This window comes from Myxocyprinus asiaticus, chromosome 10 (assembly GCF_019703515.2).
Source record: "Myxocyprinus asiaticus isolate MX2 ecotype Aquarium Trade chromosome 10, UBuf_Myxa_2, whole genome shotgun sequence".
Taxonomy (NCBI): domain Eukaryota; kingdom Metazoa; phylum Chordata; class Actinopteri; order Cypriniformes; family Catostomidae; genus Myxocyprinus; species Myxocyprinus asiaticus.
Window position 1 is genome coordinate 1,223,820 of NC_059353.1, and position 18,066 is coordinate 1,241,885.

The 18,066-nt window shown below is 40.5% G+C and overlaps 1 protein-coding gene across 1 annotated transcript in view; it reads left to right on the plus strand.

Annotated features, from left to right (window-relative positions):
• LOC127446843 (activin receptor type-1C-like) overlaps window positions 1-13,087 on the plus strand; it is a 90,957-nt gene extending 77,870 nt beyond the window's left edge. Inside the window, exon 9 of the mRNA XM_051708131.1 lies at window positions 12,992-13,087. Within this exon, the coding sequence (XP_051564091.1) occupies window positions 12,992-12,994 (3 nt within the window). The 3' untranslated portion in view covers window positions 12,995-13,087. The remainder of the gene's footprint in view (window positions 1-12,991) is intronic.
• The last annotated feature ends 4,979 nt before the right edge of the window (window positions 13,088-18,066 follow it).

Consider the following 18,066-nt stretch of genomic DNA (forward strand, 5'->3'; position numbering starts at 1 on the left):
TCCTAAACGTAGCACACTACATTTACTGGAGCCCCATATGAGGTTTTAATGAGTTAGATTAAATTAATTAATTTAAATAATTAATAACTAAAGAAATAATTATTAATTATTTCTGATAGTAACACTGATCTAAACAACCAGTAAAGCCCTACAAACACAATTACAGAGATGTCAGACAGAGTGTTAGCCACATAATCACCATTTACTGTCACTGTCACAGATCCACCTGACCTTCCCGCCACAAACACTCAACCTTCCCGCTCCCCTGAATACTGATCACCCGCACCTGTCTCCAATCACCATGTCAATAAGCTGCTCTATATAACACTCCACTCTCCCTTCAGTCTTCGTCTGGTATCAAAGCAGTATACAGACTCACAGTCTTCAGACGCCATTCCAGCGTGCTCCTTCGACGATTCCTCTCCAGCGCTACTCCGAAGTTTTTTCCAAGTCTCCTCTCCTGCGTCTCCTTCCCTTGGTGTTATCCTCCAACCCAAGTAATACTTCTACCTGCAAATACAATAACCTCCTTCAAGTACTGTTGTCTGTTCCAGAACCAATCTGCTCATTCACCACACACCTGCCATTTGCTGTCTGTGTTTGTGTTTGTTCAAATAAATACCTGCTTTTGGGTTCACCACCATCTTTGAGTCTGGGTTACTGTTACAGTCACTGCATGTTTTTTTCCTTAATATTTTAAAAGGAAATGGTGACTGAGACTGTCAGTCTCTAACATTATGTCTAATATTTCTTTTTTGGGTTCCACAAAATACACAAAGTCACACAGGTTTGGAACAACATGAGGGTGGGAAATTATGACAACAATAATTTATGGTTGAACTATCACTTTAAGGACTTTTTTTTTGTGTGTGGATTTTTTCCCGTTTTTCTCCCAGTTTGTAATGCCCAATTCCCAATGTGCTTTTTTTTAAGTCCTCGTGGTCCCGTAGTGATTTGCCTCAATCCGGGTGGCGGAGGACGAACTCGTCTGAGACCGTCAACCCATGCATCTTATCACGTGGCTTGTTGAGCGTGTTGCCATGGAGACATAGCGCGTGTGGAGGCTTCATGCTATCCACCGCGGCATCCTCGCTCAACTCACCCCACCGAGAACGAACCACATTATAGCGACCACGAGGAGGTTACCCCATGTGACTCTACCCTCACTAGCATCCGGGCCAATTTGGTTGCTTAGGAAACCTGGCTGGAGTCACTCAGCACACCCTGGGATTCGAACTAGTGAACTCCAAGGGTCTTTTACCACTGAGCTACCCAGGTCCCCCACTTTAAGGACACTTGTCAGATTTGGATGAATCTGTCAATAAGAAGAGATGTTTGGAAACCAGTTTCTAGTAATTATTACTGTAAACAATATTCCACAGGCCCAATTATATATAATGCTGAATAAAAAGAAGCAAGATCATGCTTTATTAATGCTTACTGTCACTATTTCAAAAGTCCTGTCACTTTTTAAAGTCCTGTATGGATTCTTAGATCAGTGTGGTTACAGTATTTTCAGTGTCGAAAGTATTTAGATCATTAGTTCTGTACATTAAGGGTAAATGGCAACTTATCTCTGTATTTGGAAGTGTGTTGGGCTTATTTAAGTTCAGAGCTCTGTTGTCCATGAGAAAAATGCGACGCATTTGCTGTGCAGGTGCAGATATACTGTCAGCTTGTGCTCCAGAAGTCAAGCACAAGATCCGCAAAGCATAAAACATTTACACTTAATCGGTGTATTGGAACGCTTAACCAAGGAGCTCTGAGCACCCAATGGTCAACGGACATAGAAAGGAAGTCCCGCCTTACAGTTAAAAGAGCCAATCACCTTTTAGATACAGACATCACCTGTCAATCAACTCTAGAATGTGCATGCACATTAGCTATACAAGCCAGGAAAATTTTGTTTTTTTTAGAATAATATGAGGTAAAAAAATCACAATTTATGATAAAAGTATTTATCAGATTTTATTGCTGATTTGAAATTTGTTCTTTGATCGTAATCTTGCAAACTGTTTTTGATATTTTGGTCTTTCTCCATTCAAGTAGATAGGAGCTGCACTGGCAACGACAGTGGACTGACTTGCTAGGAAAGACTTAGACTTAACACAGATGTTTACATGGATTTAGGAACTGTTATATTGCAACACTGATTTAAAAATGTATACTTTGTTCATAAGAGCCCATAAGTACATTTTTCCAAAAAGTTACTCAAGTAAATGTAACGGAGTAAATGTTGCACGTTACTACACACCTCTGGTCATAGCTGTCCGAATGTGATCTGCCAGGTCCAAATTACTTCAGCGGGTGTCGGAAAAACGAACATTTAGAGTGACAGAAAAAAACACCTCACTAGCATTTTCACGTATTAGGGGGGTTGTGTAGACTCACACCATCAACACTTGGTGAAAAATACTTTCTGTGCTCCCACATGTAATCCATTTTGATCGACTCCTCTCAGTAGCTTCAATACAAACATGAATACAAACATGAAGTTAGACCTTATGTAGAATTATGATTACAATCTGGAAGAGCGGAGCACTGAAAATGGGTGAATTAGCTTAGCATAGTTTCTTCTCCTATTCATTTTCATCACGTTTCTCATCACTGTCACCACCTAGTGATAAGGCAGTATGATTGCATTCTATAGAAGTTGTGTTAATAATTTTACATACTGTTCAGTTTTAATCTTTGTGGATAGAGAGTACTAGGTATAGGGGTAGGGTTATGATTAGGTTTAGATGTAAGGATAGGTGTAGTTGTAGGGTTGCTGCAGGACTCCAGATAAACGGACCTCAGCATTTCACTGGTTATTTGAAGGGGGCATGCCCTGTAATAGTCTTGCAAGACACAGACAGACCCTTCTCCATTCTATTGGTGGTATGCTGCAGAGCTACTCCAGCCACTTTATTATCCAGTCCATCTTAAATAAAATTAATGTACTTGCCAGGGGAGGTCACGTGATGCCATGCGAGAAGCAGACGTGTGAGCGACTGGCTCTGCGCACTTTGCTAGTTTTTTAATTATTTTCATGTTTAATTCGGTGAGATTTGATACACCCAGTTACATATTTGCTCTTTGAGGTAAACATGGCAAAGAAGTCAAAATCCTCATACTCTGGAGACATTAAAAGACACTTACGTGCTCTAGCTGAAACCTCTGGCGGGCCTGCAGACCGAGGACTCAATTTGGATGGCACATCGGGAGAAGAAATTCAGCGTCAACTGTCCAACATCTCGGTGATGCTGATGAAGGTTGTTGCTGACTTGGAGGATCTCGCTGTAATACGTCGATCGATTATGGTGATGGAAACAAAATTCTCTGAGTTGGTCGAAAGAGTGGCAGAAGTTGAAAAACGGATCAATTATCTTGAATCATCAGAAAGGGAATTATCCGCTAATCTGCCTGCGTCAAAAACAGATTTGGAATCCATTTTGGAAAAATTGGAAGATCTCAAAAATAGGAATCGAAGGAACAATATTCGAATTGTTTGAAATTCTGAGCATGAAGAGGGCAGAGATATGGTGAAATTCCTAGATGGTCTCTTCCTGAGTCTGCTCGACATAACAGGCCATAAATTGGAAATCGAGTGAGCTCACAGAGTCCCGGCTCGCAGATCTGCTGAGGGAGACAGGCCCAGATCAATTCTGGCCAAATTTCTGAGATCATCCAATAAAGATCTTGTGTTACACGAGGAGCAAAGGAAAGCTTTCTTGGAAGAATCACAATATTTTCTTGTTCCCGGACTTTAAGAATTCGACAAGAGAGAAACGCGATTGGTTCAAGGAATGTAAAAAACTCTTACATCAACGGAAGATCGCTTTTGCATTGATGTGTCCTGCCAGACTGAGAATAGAAACGAAGGATGGTCACAGGGTATTTACGTACCCCAAGCAAGCACTGTCTTTTATAAAAACAATGGGTGAGTAAGCCATTTGGGGTTTTTCATGTAGCTCCAGAGTGGATTAACTCGCTGTACTTACTCTGGCTGTCTAAGGAAGCTGGGCTCCATTTTTGTTTCTTTTTGCATTGGCTCTGTCTAGCGGATGGAGTTTGTTTTGTGGAATGACTCCTTCAAGAAACTTTTGCATGGACGGATGATCACTTTTACACTGAAGTTCCTGGCCAGATTGAGAATGGATACTAAGAACGACTGCAAAATATCTTCATGCCTACACAAGGATGTCTTTTATAAAGTTGACGAACTGAGTAAGTCATGGCGTATTTTTTATGCAGCCTCTGAGTGAATTTGACTCACTCAATACCATCCGAGAAACCGGGGCACCTGTTCTGTTTTTTTTTTTTGTTTTTTTGTGCTGGTTCCGCCTAGCGGCTGGAGCTCGTTTTGTTGAATAACACTCCTTAGGGACAGTTGTGGTTGATTCTGTTTGTTCTTTGTGCTTATGCCTCCTGTTGGCTGGAGTTTGTTTTTGTGGAATATTTTAAGGGGCATTAGAATGATTACGTCATCTGCCAAACTCATAACAACTGCCTCACTGAACACTTATCTGTCTGTCCGAGGAAACTGAATGGCTTTATATCAGCTGGAATTTGTTTTGTGGAGGAACACACCTTCGAGTCAATTCTGAATAGAATGAATCTATATGTTCTTTGTGTTTATTCTGCCTATTAGCTGGGGTCTGTTTTACAAAGTATTTTCTGTTATGTAATTTTGCCTTACAAAATTTGTGCAGATGCACCGGACTTGAGCAATCCGATGGCAAAGATGTCACGGGGACTCTCGTATGCGTACATGGACCTTTTGAGTTTAGAGGGATTGATGCTGGTTGGCGATGTCGTGCGCAGGGTTAATGCGCACATTTTTCTTTTTTCTGTTTGTTTGGTTCGGGGGGGGAGTTCGGGGTTTGATTGTTGCAATAATGTTGGAATGTGGTCTGTATAATCTTGTTTTTAACACACGATTTATTTTTTCTATTATATCAAATGTCAAATGTTAATATGAGTGGATTATCTCTCTCCACATGGAATGTGAATGGGTTGGGGCACCCTATAAAAAGAAGGAAGGTTATTTCTTTTCTTAAGCGTAAGAAATGTGATATAGTGTTTCTTCAAGAAACGCACCTTTCCCAGCAGGAAGCTGAAAAATTGGGAAGATATGGGGTGGACATGTTTTCTTTAGTGCAGGCTCAAGTAAGAGCAGGGGGGTCGTTACATTGATAAGTAAACATCTACAATTCAAATTTCTCAAACAGATCAAAGATAAATCAGGAAGAGTCATTATTGTTTTAGCAGAAATTAAGGGGCAAAGTTTGATTTTGGCTAACATTTACACACCTAACGCTGATGAGCAGGGTTTTATAGCTGGCACCCCTCATGATATAATATTAGGAGGAGATTTTAATCTATTGATGGATTCAGAATCAGAATGAGCTTTATTGCCGAGTATGCTTACACATACAAGAAATTTGTCTTGGTGACAGGAGCTTCCAGTGTACAACAATACAAAAACAATATAAAAACAGCAGCAAGACATAGATAATAATAAAAAATAAAAACTAGTTATACACATACGTACAGACACACACATACATACATACACACATACACATGGGTAGTGCAAATCTAATACAATCTGTTATGTACAGTGTAAATACAAATCTGTTATGTACAGTGCAAATGTTTTTTTTGTTTTTTTTCAGAGGGATGAAATGGCAGAAGAGGTTGGATGTGTTGAATACATATAAGAAAGACTAAACTGTGTATTGCACATAGTTACTGCTCAATGGGGCAATTAACTGTTCATGAGATGGATAACCTGAGGGAAAAAACTGTTCCTGTACCTGACGGTTTTGGTGCTCAGGGCTCTGAAGCGTCGGCCAGAAGGCAACAGTTCAAAAAGGTAGTGGGCAGAGTGAGTGGGGTCCAGAGTGATTTTTCCAGCCTTTTTCCTCACTCTGGAAGTGTATAGTTCTTGAAGGGGGGGGGGGGGCAGGGGGCAACCAATAATCCTCTCAGCAGTCCGAACTGTCCTTTGTAGTCTTCTGATGTCTGATTTCGTAGCTGAACCAAACCAGACAGTTACTGAAGTGCAGAGGACAGACTCAATGACTGCTGAGTAGAACTGTATCAGCAGTGGCTGTGGCAGGTTGAATTTCCTCAGCTGGTGAAGGAAGTACAACCTCTGCTGGGCCTTTTTCACAGTGGAGTCAATGTGGGTCTCCCTCTTCAGGTCTTGTGAGATGGTAGTGCCCAGGAACCTGAATGACTCCACTGCTGCCACAGTGCTGTTTAGAATGGTGAGGGGGGTCAGTGTTGGGGTGTTCCTCCTAAAGACCACAGTCATCACCACCATTTTGAGCGTGTTCAGCTCCAGGTTGTTTTGACTGCACCAGACAGCCAGCTGTTTAACCTCCCTTCTGTATGCAGACTCATCGTCATCTCGGATGAGGCCGATGACAGTGGTGTCATCTGCAAACTTCAGGAGCTTGACAGAGAGGTCCTTGGCAATGCAGTTATTGGTGTAGAGGGAGAAGAGTAGTGGGGAGAGCACACATCCCTGGGGGGCACCAGTGCTGATTGTACAGGTGCTGGAAGTGAATTTCCCCTGTCTCACAAGCTGCTGCCTGTCCGTCAGAAAGCTGGTAATCCACTGACAGATAGACATGGGAACAGAGAGTTGGTGTAATTTATTCTGGAGTGTAGCTGGGATGATGGTGTTGAAAGCCGAATTGAAGTCCACAAAAAGGATCCTTGCATATGTCCCTTGTCTGTCCAGATGTTGCAGGATACGATGCAATCCCATGTTGACTGCATCATCCACAGACCTGTTTGAAAGGGTCCAGTGATGTTCTTCAGGTGGGTCAACACCAGTCTCTCAAATGATTTCATGACCACAGACGTCAGGACAACAGGTCTGTAGTCATTAAGTCCTGTGATTTTTGGTTTCTTTGGGATGGGGATGATAGTGGAACATTTGAAGCAGCATGGGACTTCACACTGCTCCAGTGATCTATTGAAGATCTGTGTGAAGATGGGGGCCAGCTGGTTGGCACAGGATCTAAGACATGCAGGTGAAACGCCATCTGGGCCCTGTGCTTTCCTTATCCTTTGTTGTCGAAAGCCGCAGCTCACATCATCTTCACAGATCTTAAGTGCAGGTTCAGTAGCAGGAGAGGGGAGGAGGGTGGTTGCAGGAGGTGTTGGTGTTTGTGTGAAGTGAAGGTCAGAGTGGGTGTGGGGTGTGAGATTGGGCCTTTCAAATCTGCAGTAGAACACATTCAGGTTGTCAGCCAGTTGTTGGTCCACCACAGGGTTGGGGGCAGGAGTCCTGTAATTCGTAAATTGTTTCATGCCACTCCACAATGATGCAGGGTCGTTAGCTGAAAACTTGTTTTTCAGCTTCTCAGAGTATCTTCTTTTAGCCACTCTGATTCCCTTATTCAGTGTGTTCCTGGCCTGATTGTACAAGACTTTATCCCCAACTCTGTAAGCATCCTCTTTGGCCTGACGAAGCTGCCTGAGTTCCACTGTAAACCATGGTTTGTCATTGTTAAATGTTAAATAAGTCCTAGTAGGAATGCACATATCCTCACAAAAACTGATATATGATGTAACAGTATCTGTGAGCTCGTCCAGATTGGTGTCTGCAGCCTCAAAAACACTCCAATCAGTGCAGTCAAAGCAGGCTTGTAGTTCCAGCTCTGCTTCGTTGGTCCATAGCTTTACAGTCCTTAATGCAGGTTTAGCAGATTTTAATTTCTGTCTGTAGGTTGGAAGAAGATGAACCAGACAGTGATCAGATAGTCCCAAAGCTGCTCTAAGGACAGAGCGATATGCATCCTTTATTGTTGTGTAGCAATGATCCAGTATATTTCTGTGTCTGGTTGGGCATGTGATGTGCTGTTTGTATTTGGGCTGTTCATGTGTGAGGTTTGCTTTGTTAAAATCCCCAAGAATAATAATAACTGAGTCCAGGTATTGTTGTTCCATGTCTGTGATTTGATCAGCCAGCTGTTGCAGCGCGGCATTCAAATACTCATTTGGCGCAATATACACACTCACCAAAATAAACGAGGAAAACTCCTGTGGCGAGTAGAAAGGCTTACAGTTAATAAAGAGCGCTTCCAAATTAGGACAGCACATCTTCTTTAATGTTGTTACATCTGTACACCAACTTTCATTGATGTAAAAGCATTTTCCGCCGCCTCTCGTTTTCCCTGTTAACTCCGCAATGCGATCCGCTCTGAACAGCTGAAAGCCCGGCAGATGTAACGCGCTGTCCGGAATGGCTTCACTCAGCCAGGTTTCTGTGAGAGTTTGAAAAGTCCTTGTTTGTGCGGGTGAGGAGATGAAGTTCGTCCATTTTGTTCGGGAGAGAGGGAGATTCGCTAGATGAATGCTCGGCAGCATTGTTCGAAATCCCCGCCGACAGAGTTTGACCAGCACACCAGCTCGTCTCCCTCGCCTGCATCTCATAGCGCGTTTAAACAACACAGCCGTGCCTTCAACTAAAATGTCAAACAAAACTTCCGAATATTCAAAATCCGGGAAAAGATTGACTGGTGTATGCTGTCGAATGTTCAGCAGTTCGTCTCCGGTAAAACTGACCGAAAAAGATTACTAAACACAGGACAAACAAATAAAAATGACAAAACAATAGAAGCGCTCCACACCGAGGCGGCCATCAGCGGTGCCATCATGATGTATCTCAGTCCTTTATCATAGTGAAGCAAAAGTGTGTAAGCCCACTAGAGCAACTGTGACACTTCACAGGATGTGTAAAAATCTTGGTCTTGTGGATATTTGGAGACTTTTGAACCCATCTGGTAGAGACTATACATTTTTTTCATCAGTCCATAATATTTATTCTAGAATAGATTTGTTTTTTTTATATCTAAGTCCCTCATTTCATCTGTTGTTGACTGCTCAATTGGAAACTTCTTAGTCTCAGATCACACCCTGGTGAGTTTAGAGGTGTTGCCACATACAGAGAAAAAGAAATCATATAGTTGGTGCTTTAATGTGTTGGGCCTCATGTATTCAGATAGAAGACAAAGGCAGGTCTAACAGTTGTAAAAGCCTGACCACACACTCCGTCATAAATCTTACTAATAAAAAACGCGCCAAAATCAAACAAAGGGAGTCCAAAACAGACTACAAATCCCATGAAGCCTTGCTCACTAAAGGATTGAACTCTCAACTCCTATTGGATGAGGCACACGACAGAACGCCCCTCAACCATGATGTCATCAGGAGTAGAAATACCTCTGAAATGCTTCCGGGATTTGCTTCCAGCAACTTTGCTCACGGTGCGTAGATGCAGCTCATCGCTGCTCTCAGGTGTAGCCTCGTGGCACAAGGAAGTAACGTCCGACTTGAAACTGTGGCTATATAATCTCCATCTCGCTGGACGAGTTGAGATTACTCTGTGTTCCACCGAACACTAACGGATCCGAAGGAGACCGTCAAGCAATCCGCATCTTCATCCGTTTGCCTGCAGAAGTGAAGAGAAAAGATTTCTCTTCCATCTTCAATCAAGTCGACGTCACTGATTTCTCCGCCAGCCCTCCGAGAATCAGCAGCCATACCACCCACCGACAGAGCGAGGAAATGGCCTCCCGAGCCTCGAGGAACTGAATCGGAGTTAAAGGACGGATGAACACACATTCTAGCTGCATCCTCATGTGATTCAAGTAAGAGGTTAACGTCTGGGCAGAGATAGAATATTATAGTGTGTTATTCTTGTGTATCAAGGTTATTGCTTGTACAATTTACAGACGGCCGAGTCCGCTCATTGCTAATAATAATACTCAAGGTATTACTGTAATGTACTGGTATCAATAATGAGATCTACTGTGTTGTAGTCCAACCACATTGGACTGTTGAGTATTTCCGCCATCGCGAGTGAGACCAGCACAATGAGTTTATCCATTAAAGAATCAAAGACCGCGGGATGGTTTACGAGCCGTCCTCCGCGTCTCTGAGTGATAAACTAAAAGTTGCTTTCTCTCCCACGATCGCGAAACCGGCTTTGGTGCCATCACTTAATTCTCTCTCTCTCTCATACTAACCACACACACACACACACGTGACCCCTCACAAACATTCTCGCACACATTTTTGGCTAGTAGATAACTTCGTGATAAAGCTCAGCTTTGTCACGAAGTTATCGTACAAGCGGAGACATGCTTACGGGCAGACGCCATTGACCAGTTTCTCTCCGCCCACATTCACGGCCATATTCTCTGGCCGGAAATCTCGCGTGACATACTCTCCACGAGAGTCACGTCCGCCATTTTGTGCGTGTCCCTCTTTACACACACACACACACACACACAATCTCTCTCTCTCTCTCTCACACACACACACACCTTCCTCATGTGTTATAGGATTATTTTGGTTACCATATCTAATCATATCACTGTTTAGTTTGTAGTTGTAAGTCAGAAGTTTATTGACTGCATTGTATTGATTATTAATTGATATTACTGCATAAATAAACTTTTTTATATTTCAAAGAGAAGTGTTTTGGTTTGTTTTGCATACACCTGTGGCAAATGCTGACGGGATGTCGGTGCTCGGATTCAAGCCTTCATTGTTGTTTTTTTTCAAAAATCGATGTCGATTTTCCTAAGAGAACATCTAATATTTAGACTGTTATACTATCTGGTTATTAGTCCCTGATTCCAGGGTGGTGTCCCGGCGATATTAATCCTTATTAATATTCTATTGCTTTTTGATAATTGATAGTTATGTTGAAATTGTTGAATTTGAAGGATCAATAAGCTAGTGTTAATTTTAATCAATGTTTCATTGATGTTAACAGTTAATGATTATCTTTGATAATTGTTGATTTAAAGGATTAAAAAAAGCTAACATTGATTCAAATCAAAGTTCTATTGATTTTAATAATTAATAATTATCTTTGATAATTATTAATTATTGCAAATAACCAAATCCGCTCCTAAACGTAGTGCACTACATTTACTGGAGCCCCATATGAGGTTTTAATGAGTTAGATTCTATTATTTAATTTAAATATTAATTAATAACTAAAGAAATAATTATAAATTATTTCTGATAGTAACACTGATCTAAACAACCAGTAAAGCCCTACAAATGTATCTCTTTTGCAAAATCCTGATTTCCAACAAATGTTAAAGACTGAAATCAGTGTTTATATGGTGACCAACTGGTCCTCAGTATCCTCTGTGGGCATGGCTTGGGAGGCACTTAAGGTGGTTCTTAGGGGTCGGATCATACAGTATGCCTCATTCATCAAAAAATCCAAAGCACGAGAACTCGTGGAGTTGTAAGGGAATATTAAAAGTGCAGAGGCAGAGCTGAAGCACAGAATGTCGTCTGATGGCCTCAGAGAATTGACACGACTGCAATACAGATATAATACTATTTTGTTGCGGAAAGTGGAGTTTTGGTTATTCAGGGCAAGACAGTCATTTTTTGAGTCAGGTGACAAAGCAGGAAAGCTTTTGGCTAGATATATAAAGCAGAGAGTGTCTTTTTCTACGATTCCCTCAGTGAAATCTGCTGGTGGTGAAATTTTTACCTCTGCCATTGATATTAATAATGCCTTTAAAGAATTCTATCTTGATCTTTATAGTTCCACGTCTTCATCTACTGATGAAGATATTAGAAACTTTGTGGAACCATTAGAACTTCCTAAATTGACAACTGAGCAAAAATAAAAACTCTTGATTCTGAGATAAACTTGGAGGAGATTGATGAGAAAATACTGGTAGGGCCAGATGGTTTTGCCACTGAATTTTTCAGATCTTATGCTATAGAATTGGCTCCACTTTTGTTAGAAGTTTATACAGAATCATTAAAGAATGGAAAGCTTCCGCCAACCATGACACAAGCCCGGATCAGTCTGATCCTTAAAAAGGACAAAAATCCAAGCGAGTGTAAAAGTTACCATCCAATTTCCCTGGTCCAGCTAGATGTAAACATTTTGTCAAACATTTTGGCTCTTCAAATCTCTTATACATATAGATCAGGTGGGGTTTATTCGGGGCTGTAGCTCTTCTGATAACATTAGGCATTTCATCAATATCATGTGGTCAGTAGCGAATGATCAGACTCCAGTCGCTGCCATCTCACTTGACGCCGAAAAGGCGTTTGATTTGGTAGAATGGGATTATCTTTTTAAGATTTTGGAAATTAATGGGTTCGGGAGTACTTTTATTGGATGGATTAAGTCACTTTATAGACACACTGTAGCAGCGGTACAAACAAATGGATTAATTTCAAATTATTTTACTCTGAATAGGGGCACTCGGCAGGGTTGCCCTCTTTCCCCATTATTGTTCTGTCTTGCCCTGGAACCATTAGCAGCCGCGATAAGAAAGGAGAATGATTTTCCAGGGGTGGTGGCGGGAGGTATGGCGCATAAGCTTTTGCTTTATGCAGATGATATTTTATTATTTGTCTCTGACCCTACTAGATCTATGCCTTGCCTCCACAGAATTATTAATTCCTTTTCCAAGCTCTCAGGATACAAAGTCAATTGGTCTAATTCCTTTAGCTCTGACAGCGTACTGCCCAGTAATGGCCTTCCAGCCGGGCGCCTTCCAGTGGCCCAAACAGGACATTAAGTATTTGTGTATTTTATTCCCAGCAAATTTGTCTGATTTAGTTAGAGTTAATTTTGACCCTTTAATTAAAATATTTTCAAGTGATGTGGACAGATGGGCTTCATTGCATTTATCGATGATTGGGAAGGTTAATGTCATTAAAATGAACTGTATTCCAAAATTCAACTATTCAACCTGCTACAGTCACTCCGTATAGATGTCCCCCTCTCTTATTACAAGCAGTTTGATAACATAGCATAGTCCTTCATTTGGAATGGTAAACGTCCCAGACTACATTTCAACAAATTACATAGGCCAATTGACAAAGGTGGGTGTGGCAGTGGGGGCGTGGTCAAGCATCCATCCGGAGAGAGAGAATGTGGTAAGGGTGCTTGCACCTGAGCTAGATTATGTTTAACACCTGTTTCTAATTCCAGTGAGCATGGGGAGAGTGGCATATAAGCAGCCACGCCACCAGCAGAAGGGAGAGAGAGAGTCTGGCACAAGGAAGGCCACGGTGCTCCTGAAGCTGTTACATTTATTCTGTTATGTTTGTGAAGCTGATGTGTTGAAGTTACTATGTGCCTGTGAAGCTGATGTGTTGAAGTTGCTATGTGCCTGTGAAGCTGATGAGTTTGTGAAGTTGTAAAGCACTGAGGTGGCTGATTAAAAGTCTTACCTGAGCCTGAAAAACCCGCTTCCCTGTGTTCTTCTTTCACTCTAACTCCCTTACAGTGGGCTATGCCTACCCAAGATTTTGTTGTATTATTATGCATTCGGTCTCAGGCATTTGGCTCATTGGTCGCTTCCACCTGAAAGAGCCCCTCCCTGGTTTTCTATAGAACATGAAGTCCTTGCCTCTATTTTGCCATTGCAAAGCATTTCTATCAAACTAACCAGAGAAGTTAAGTCACACCCCGTTATCTCACATTTGCACAAGATTTGGACAAGAGTGGCCAGAGTATTCAATTCGGACATTTATTTAAATGTTGCCTCGAGCATATGGTTTAATCCAAAATTATGTATTTTAAATGCAGTAAGTAACAATTGTTAAATCAAAAACAGCTGGTATTAAGTGTGAACGTGGAATATGATGATAAATATTGTTATTTACTGTATGTGGATTACATTTTTCTAAGGGTTACTGCTTAAATTATTAGAGTTCTGGCAAACCTGCCACAAATTCCCCACTCATTATTTTCATTAAAGGTTTGCTAAAGGTTCACCACTACCGGCAAACATTTACGCCTAATCGCAAGCTCATTTGCATGTGACAGTAATGAGTGGGAAACTTGCAGCAAGTTTGTCAGAACTCTAGATTTTTTGTTTAAAGAGGCATATTGTATGTCTGACGGTAGTTTAAATGTATTTATTTAATTGATTGATTGACAGTTTTGGAGCTGTCGTTGTAATAGCACAGCTGTCATCTGCTGCACGTTGGATATTCTATAAATAATCTGCTTTCTGCCTCCTTTTTATGAATGGAATCCACATAAAAGCAGCTGTTCTAACAACTTGATTATGATTGGAAGGTATATGCAGTTGATAATGTGTAATTTGTAGAGCGTTCAAAATTAACACGATAACGCATGCGATTAATTTTAAAATGTTTAACGTGTTAATTTTTCTTTAATGCAACTAACATACTTCCCAGTATGACATTAGATGACATTAGACTCACCACAAATATTCACACTACAGCAATTCCGTGTCAGTGATCAAATGATGGGGAAAGGACCTCTTAACGCTATCTGTTCAACAAAACAAGCCCAGATGGGACTTGTAACAGAAATTCAAGTACTTTGCAGCCTTTGTAGGGTGCAACTTAATTACCACAGAGGCACGTCAAGTCTTAACAATTACCAAAACGGCAAAACAAATGATAAATGGCACTGTTGAGGGACCGCTACGGCCAGCTAGCTTGTTGGAGTCTAGAGGGTCTCCGCTTAAAATTTAAATCATTTTAACTTTGAACCATTTGCCGCAGATCTTTTGAAGCATCAGCTAATGATTACTGGACAATTTGGATAAAGATTCATTATGTGGGAGGTGCCAGCGTTAAAAGCAGAACAAGATATTCTGCAGCGCATTTCATGTGGAGTTCAAAATGGCACTTGACGATGGCACTGATGCCCTGATTCGAATCATGAATGCTGCTTTACGACTGCTATAGCAAAGTGGATAGCAACAGTCTTCCAGCTGATTAATATTGTGGATGATGAGAGTTTAAGAGATTAAATGCAAATCCGCAACATATGGGGACTAGTTCTTTCAATTAGTTAACCTCCCACTTTGGAAAACATTTAATGTCACTTGAATTGGTGCTATTTCACTGCATTTCTATCTTTATACTTTGAAAGGTTTTGTTTGGAAAATGTTAATGAAGCATTATTGTTATATATTGTTTTCTTTCCAAAGAAGAAATGAAATACATTTTGACAGGAAAAAAGTATATATAGAGTCAAATTTCAGCACTTTCAAAATCTGTGAATAATTGAGATTAACTATGAAAAATTATGCGATTAATCTCTATTAAAAATTTGAATCGACTGACAGCACTGATAATTTGTAATTTTCATTATGGATTTATGGCACTAATGCTAATGACTTACACTACCGGTCAAAAGTTTTGAAACTCTTATTCTTTATTATAATTTTTTTTCTTCACATTTTAGAATAATATTAAAGTCATCAAAACTATGGAATAACATAAATGGAACTATGTGTGGCGGAATGATCCGCCCCTCTGGCTCATCATCGTCGCCCCGCCTCTTAGGGCTGCCCTTCAGCCAGGCTCACGACGGGAGTTGGGCGGGAGAGCCAGAAGAGGTGCATAATTAATAAGCCTCGTTTGATCAGCAGTGAATGAAGCACACCTGATGGGTATAATGCTTCATCACCGCTGTCTTTAAAATACAGTACGCACCTGTTCTCGGGGAGCAGGCTTCAAATCTCCATGTGTGCACACACTGGCATCCTCGCACGACCACGACCAGGGAGGGATCGGACGAGTGGACGCGCTGCCGGACCCGTTCTTCAGACCCCCGGACGTTGTAATGAGTCGCCGGGGGTGAACAGCTCACCTTGCCGCCGACGGGCTAGATGCCGGGCCGCATTCCCCTCACGCTTGCTGCAGGCCTGGGAAGACAGGCCGCCAGTGACGCCGCCGCCCCACGCGCCGTGGACTTTGGAGGGGAGCGTGAGCAGCCGACTGTCCCAGCACATGCCTGAATTTACTACCCCGCCCTTTCACGGAGCCCCGTTCACCGCGAGGATGCCAGATTCCCCCCTTTTATTATGAACACTATTCCCCCTTGGACACTTTATTACCACTTTTGGACATTTTTACATTTATTATTGTTTCCAGAAAATGCCTCTGATGCTTGACGCCACACCCACTGTATCTGTCTCTTGCTCACCCTGTCACACTATGGGAATTATGTTGTGACTAAACAAAATCCAAAATAAATCAAAACTGTGTTATATTTTAGCATCTTCAAAGTAGTCACCCTTTGTCTAGAATTTGCAGACATGAACTCTTGACATTTTCTCAACCAACTTCTTGAGGTATCACCCTGAGATGATTTTTAAACAGTATTGAAGGAGTTCCCATCTATGTTGGGCACTTATTGGCTGCTTTTCTTTACTATTTGGTCCAAGTCATCAATTTCAAAAAAAAATTTAATTTTAGTTTTATAATGAAAAATTAATATGGTGGCACAATTGTCTACAAAACTAATTTCAAATTTTTAAGCATACGCCTTCAGATCAAAAGATTTTTAAGATCATGAGAAACATTTCAGTCAAGTGTTTCAAAACTTTTGAACGGTAGTGTATATTATTTGTGGCCAGAATCAAATGACATGATCTTGGAAAATTTTCATAATACTAGTTTCATAATAGAGTTATAAAGTTATCCTCAAATTTGACACTGTAAAACATGGTCAGACTTGTGGTAATTGCGACTGCAATTTCATCTTTATATCTCATAATTGCAAGTTTATATAACAAAATTCCAATTTTAGTTTTCATAATTACGACTTTATATAATACCGACTTAATTTCTCGTAATTGTGACTTTAGCCTATGTCTTACAATTTCTAGTTTATATCTCACAACTAATTCTTATTTTGCAATTGCTACTTTATTTCCCATAATTATAACTTTATAACACACAATTGTGACTTTATATCTCAAAATTGCAACTTTAGTTCTCATAATTGTGACTTTAGCCTCTATCTCACAATTGCATTTATGGTGCTAAGGCTGATGGCTAATACTATTCGTGGTCAGAATAAAATGACATGATCTTGGAAAAATTTTCATAATACTAAGAGAATTCAGGTTATCATCCTCAAAATTTGAACATTGTCAGACTTGAGGTTTTAGCTCCAATGTGTTTCTACTTTATGCATCGACAAGGTCCGTGTTTTATATTATTTCATAAAAGTATGTTATGAAAATAAATTGCTGCTAATTGAATATAAATGTAAACTTTTCTTCATTTTTTTCTTCATGACTTTTATTCATTCTGACTTTTGGACAACAAACTTCCAAGTGTTTACTTTCAAAATAGACCACAATTATGCTTCAAATACAAAGGAGTGATGAACTACAGCCACAATTTTTTGTGTGTTTAAATAAGACTTACATATATACAAATTGAAAACATTCCGAAAAATAAATAGTCTTACCAGCAATTATGACTGTTTTGATGAATGTGAGGTGATAAGGTGACCAAGTAAGTGAAGTAGGTTTACAAGGTCATTTTATTCACTTGCCGCTGATCCCCTAGCAATTTCTAGAAGTTTTCCATGAGCTATGTACTTTGAGTATCCCTGGTCTATTGTTTCAATGGTAATAATGGGAATTGTAATGGTTATAACAGAAATTATAATTGTACCTGTGGGGCTCCACTGATGTTGGCTTCTATTGGTGGCATGTTAAGTCTAGTAGACACCGTTAGATACCAGTACATGTCTGTAATGGAAACCAATACAACTCATTAATTCCTAAAAGAATAAAGTCCAAAACATTCTATACTTGTAATCTTATTTGAATGGAAACTACTAGAATTTATATAGTTTTTTTTTTTTTTTTTTTTTTTTGCAGCAGCAGTGTTGGTGGTGCTTTAGTTGTTGTTACTCAAATTGCACAGATGCACTTCAGCTTTAGTCAGGGCTTTTATAGGAAGGAATTAGAAAAAAAGAAAACATGTCACTGAGGCTGATAAAGTAGCTGTTCTGTTTGTGCTTGTAAGTTTTTACTCTCAAACACCAGAAACATCTGTTTCTAGACTCATCTGTCCTGAAGGGCAAAATGGCACTTATGAATCAGTCTGTTTGCTCTAGTGTTGAGGGTCTCTGTTCATCTTCCTTTCACCATGGCAGCTTTCAGACAGCTTTTCTGTGTAAACCACAAAACAGAAGTGATTGTTCACAAATGGAGAGAAGTGAAAGACATGCGGCGCTGTGGAAATAAGAGAGAGAGATGTCTGATCTGACAACACTGT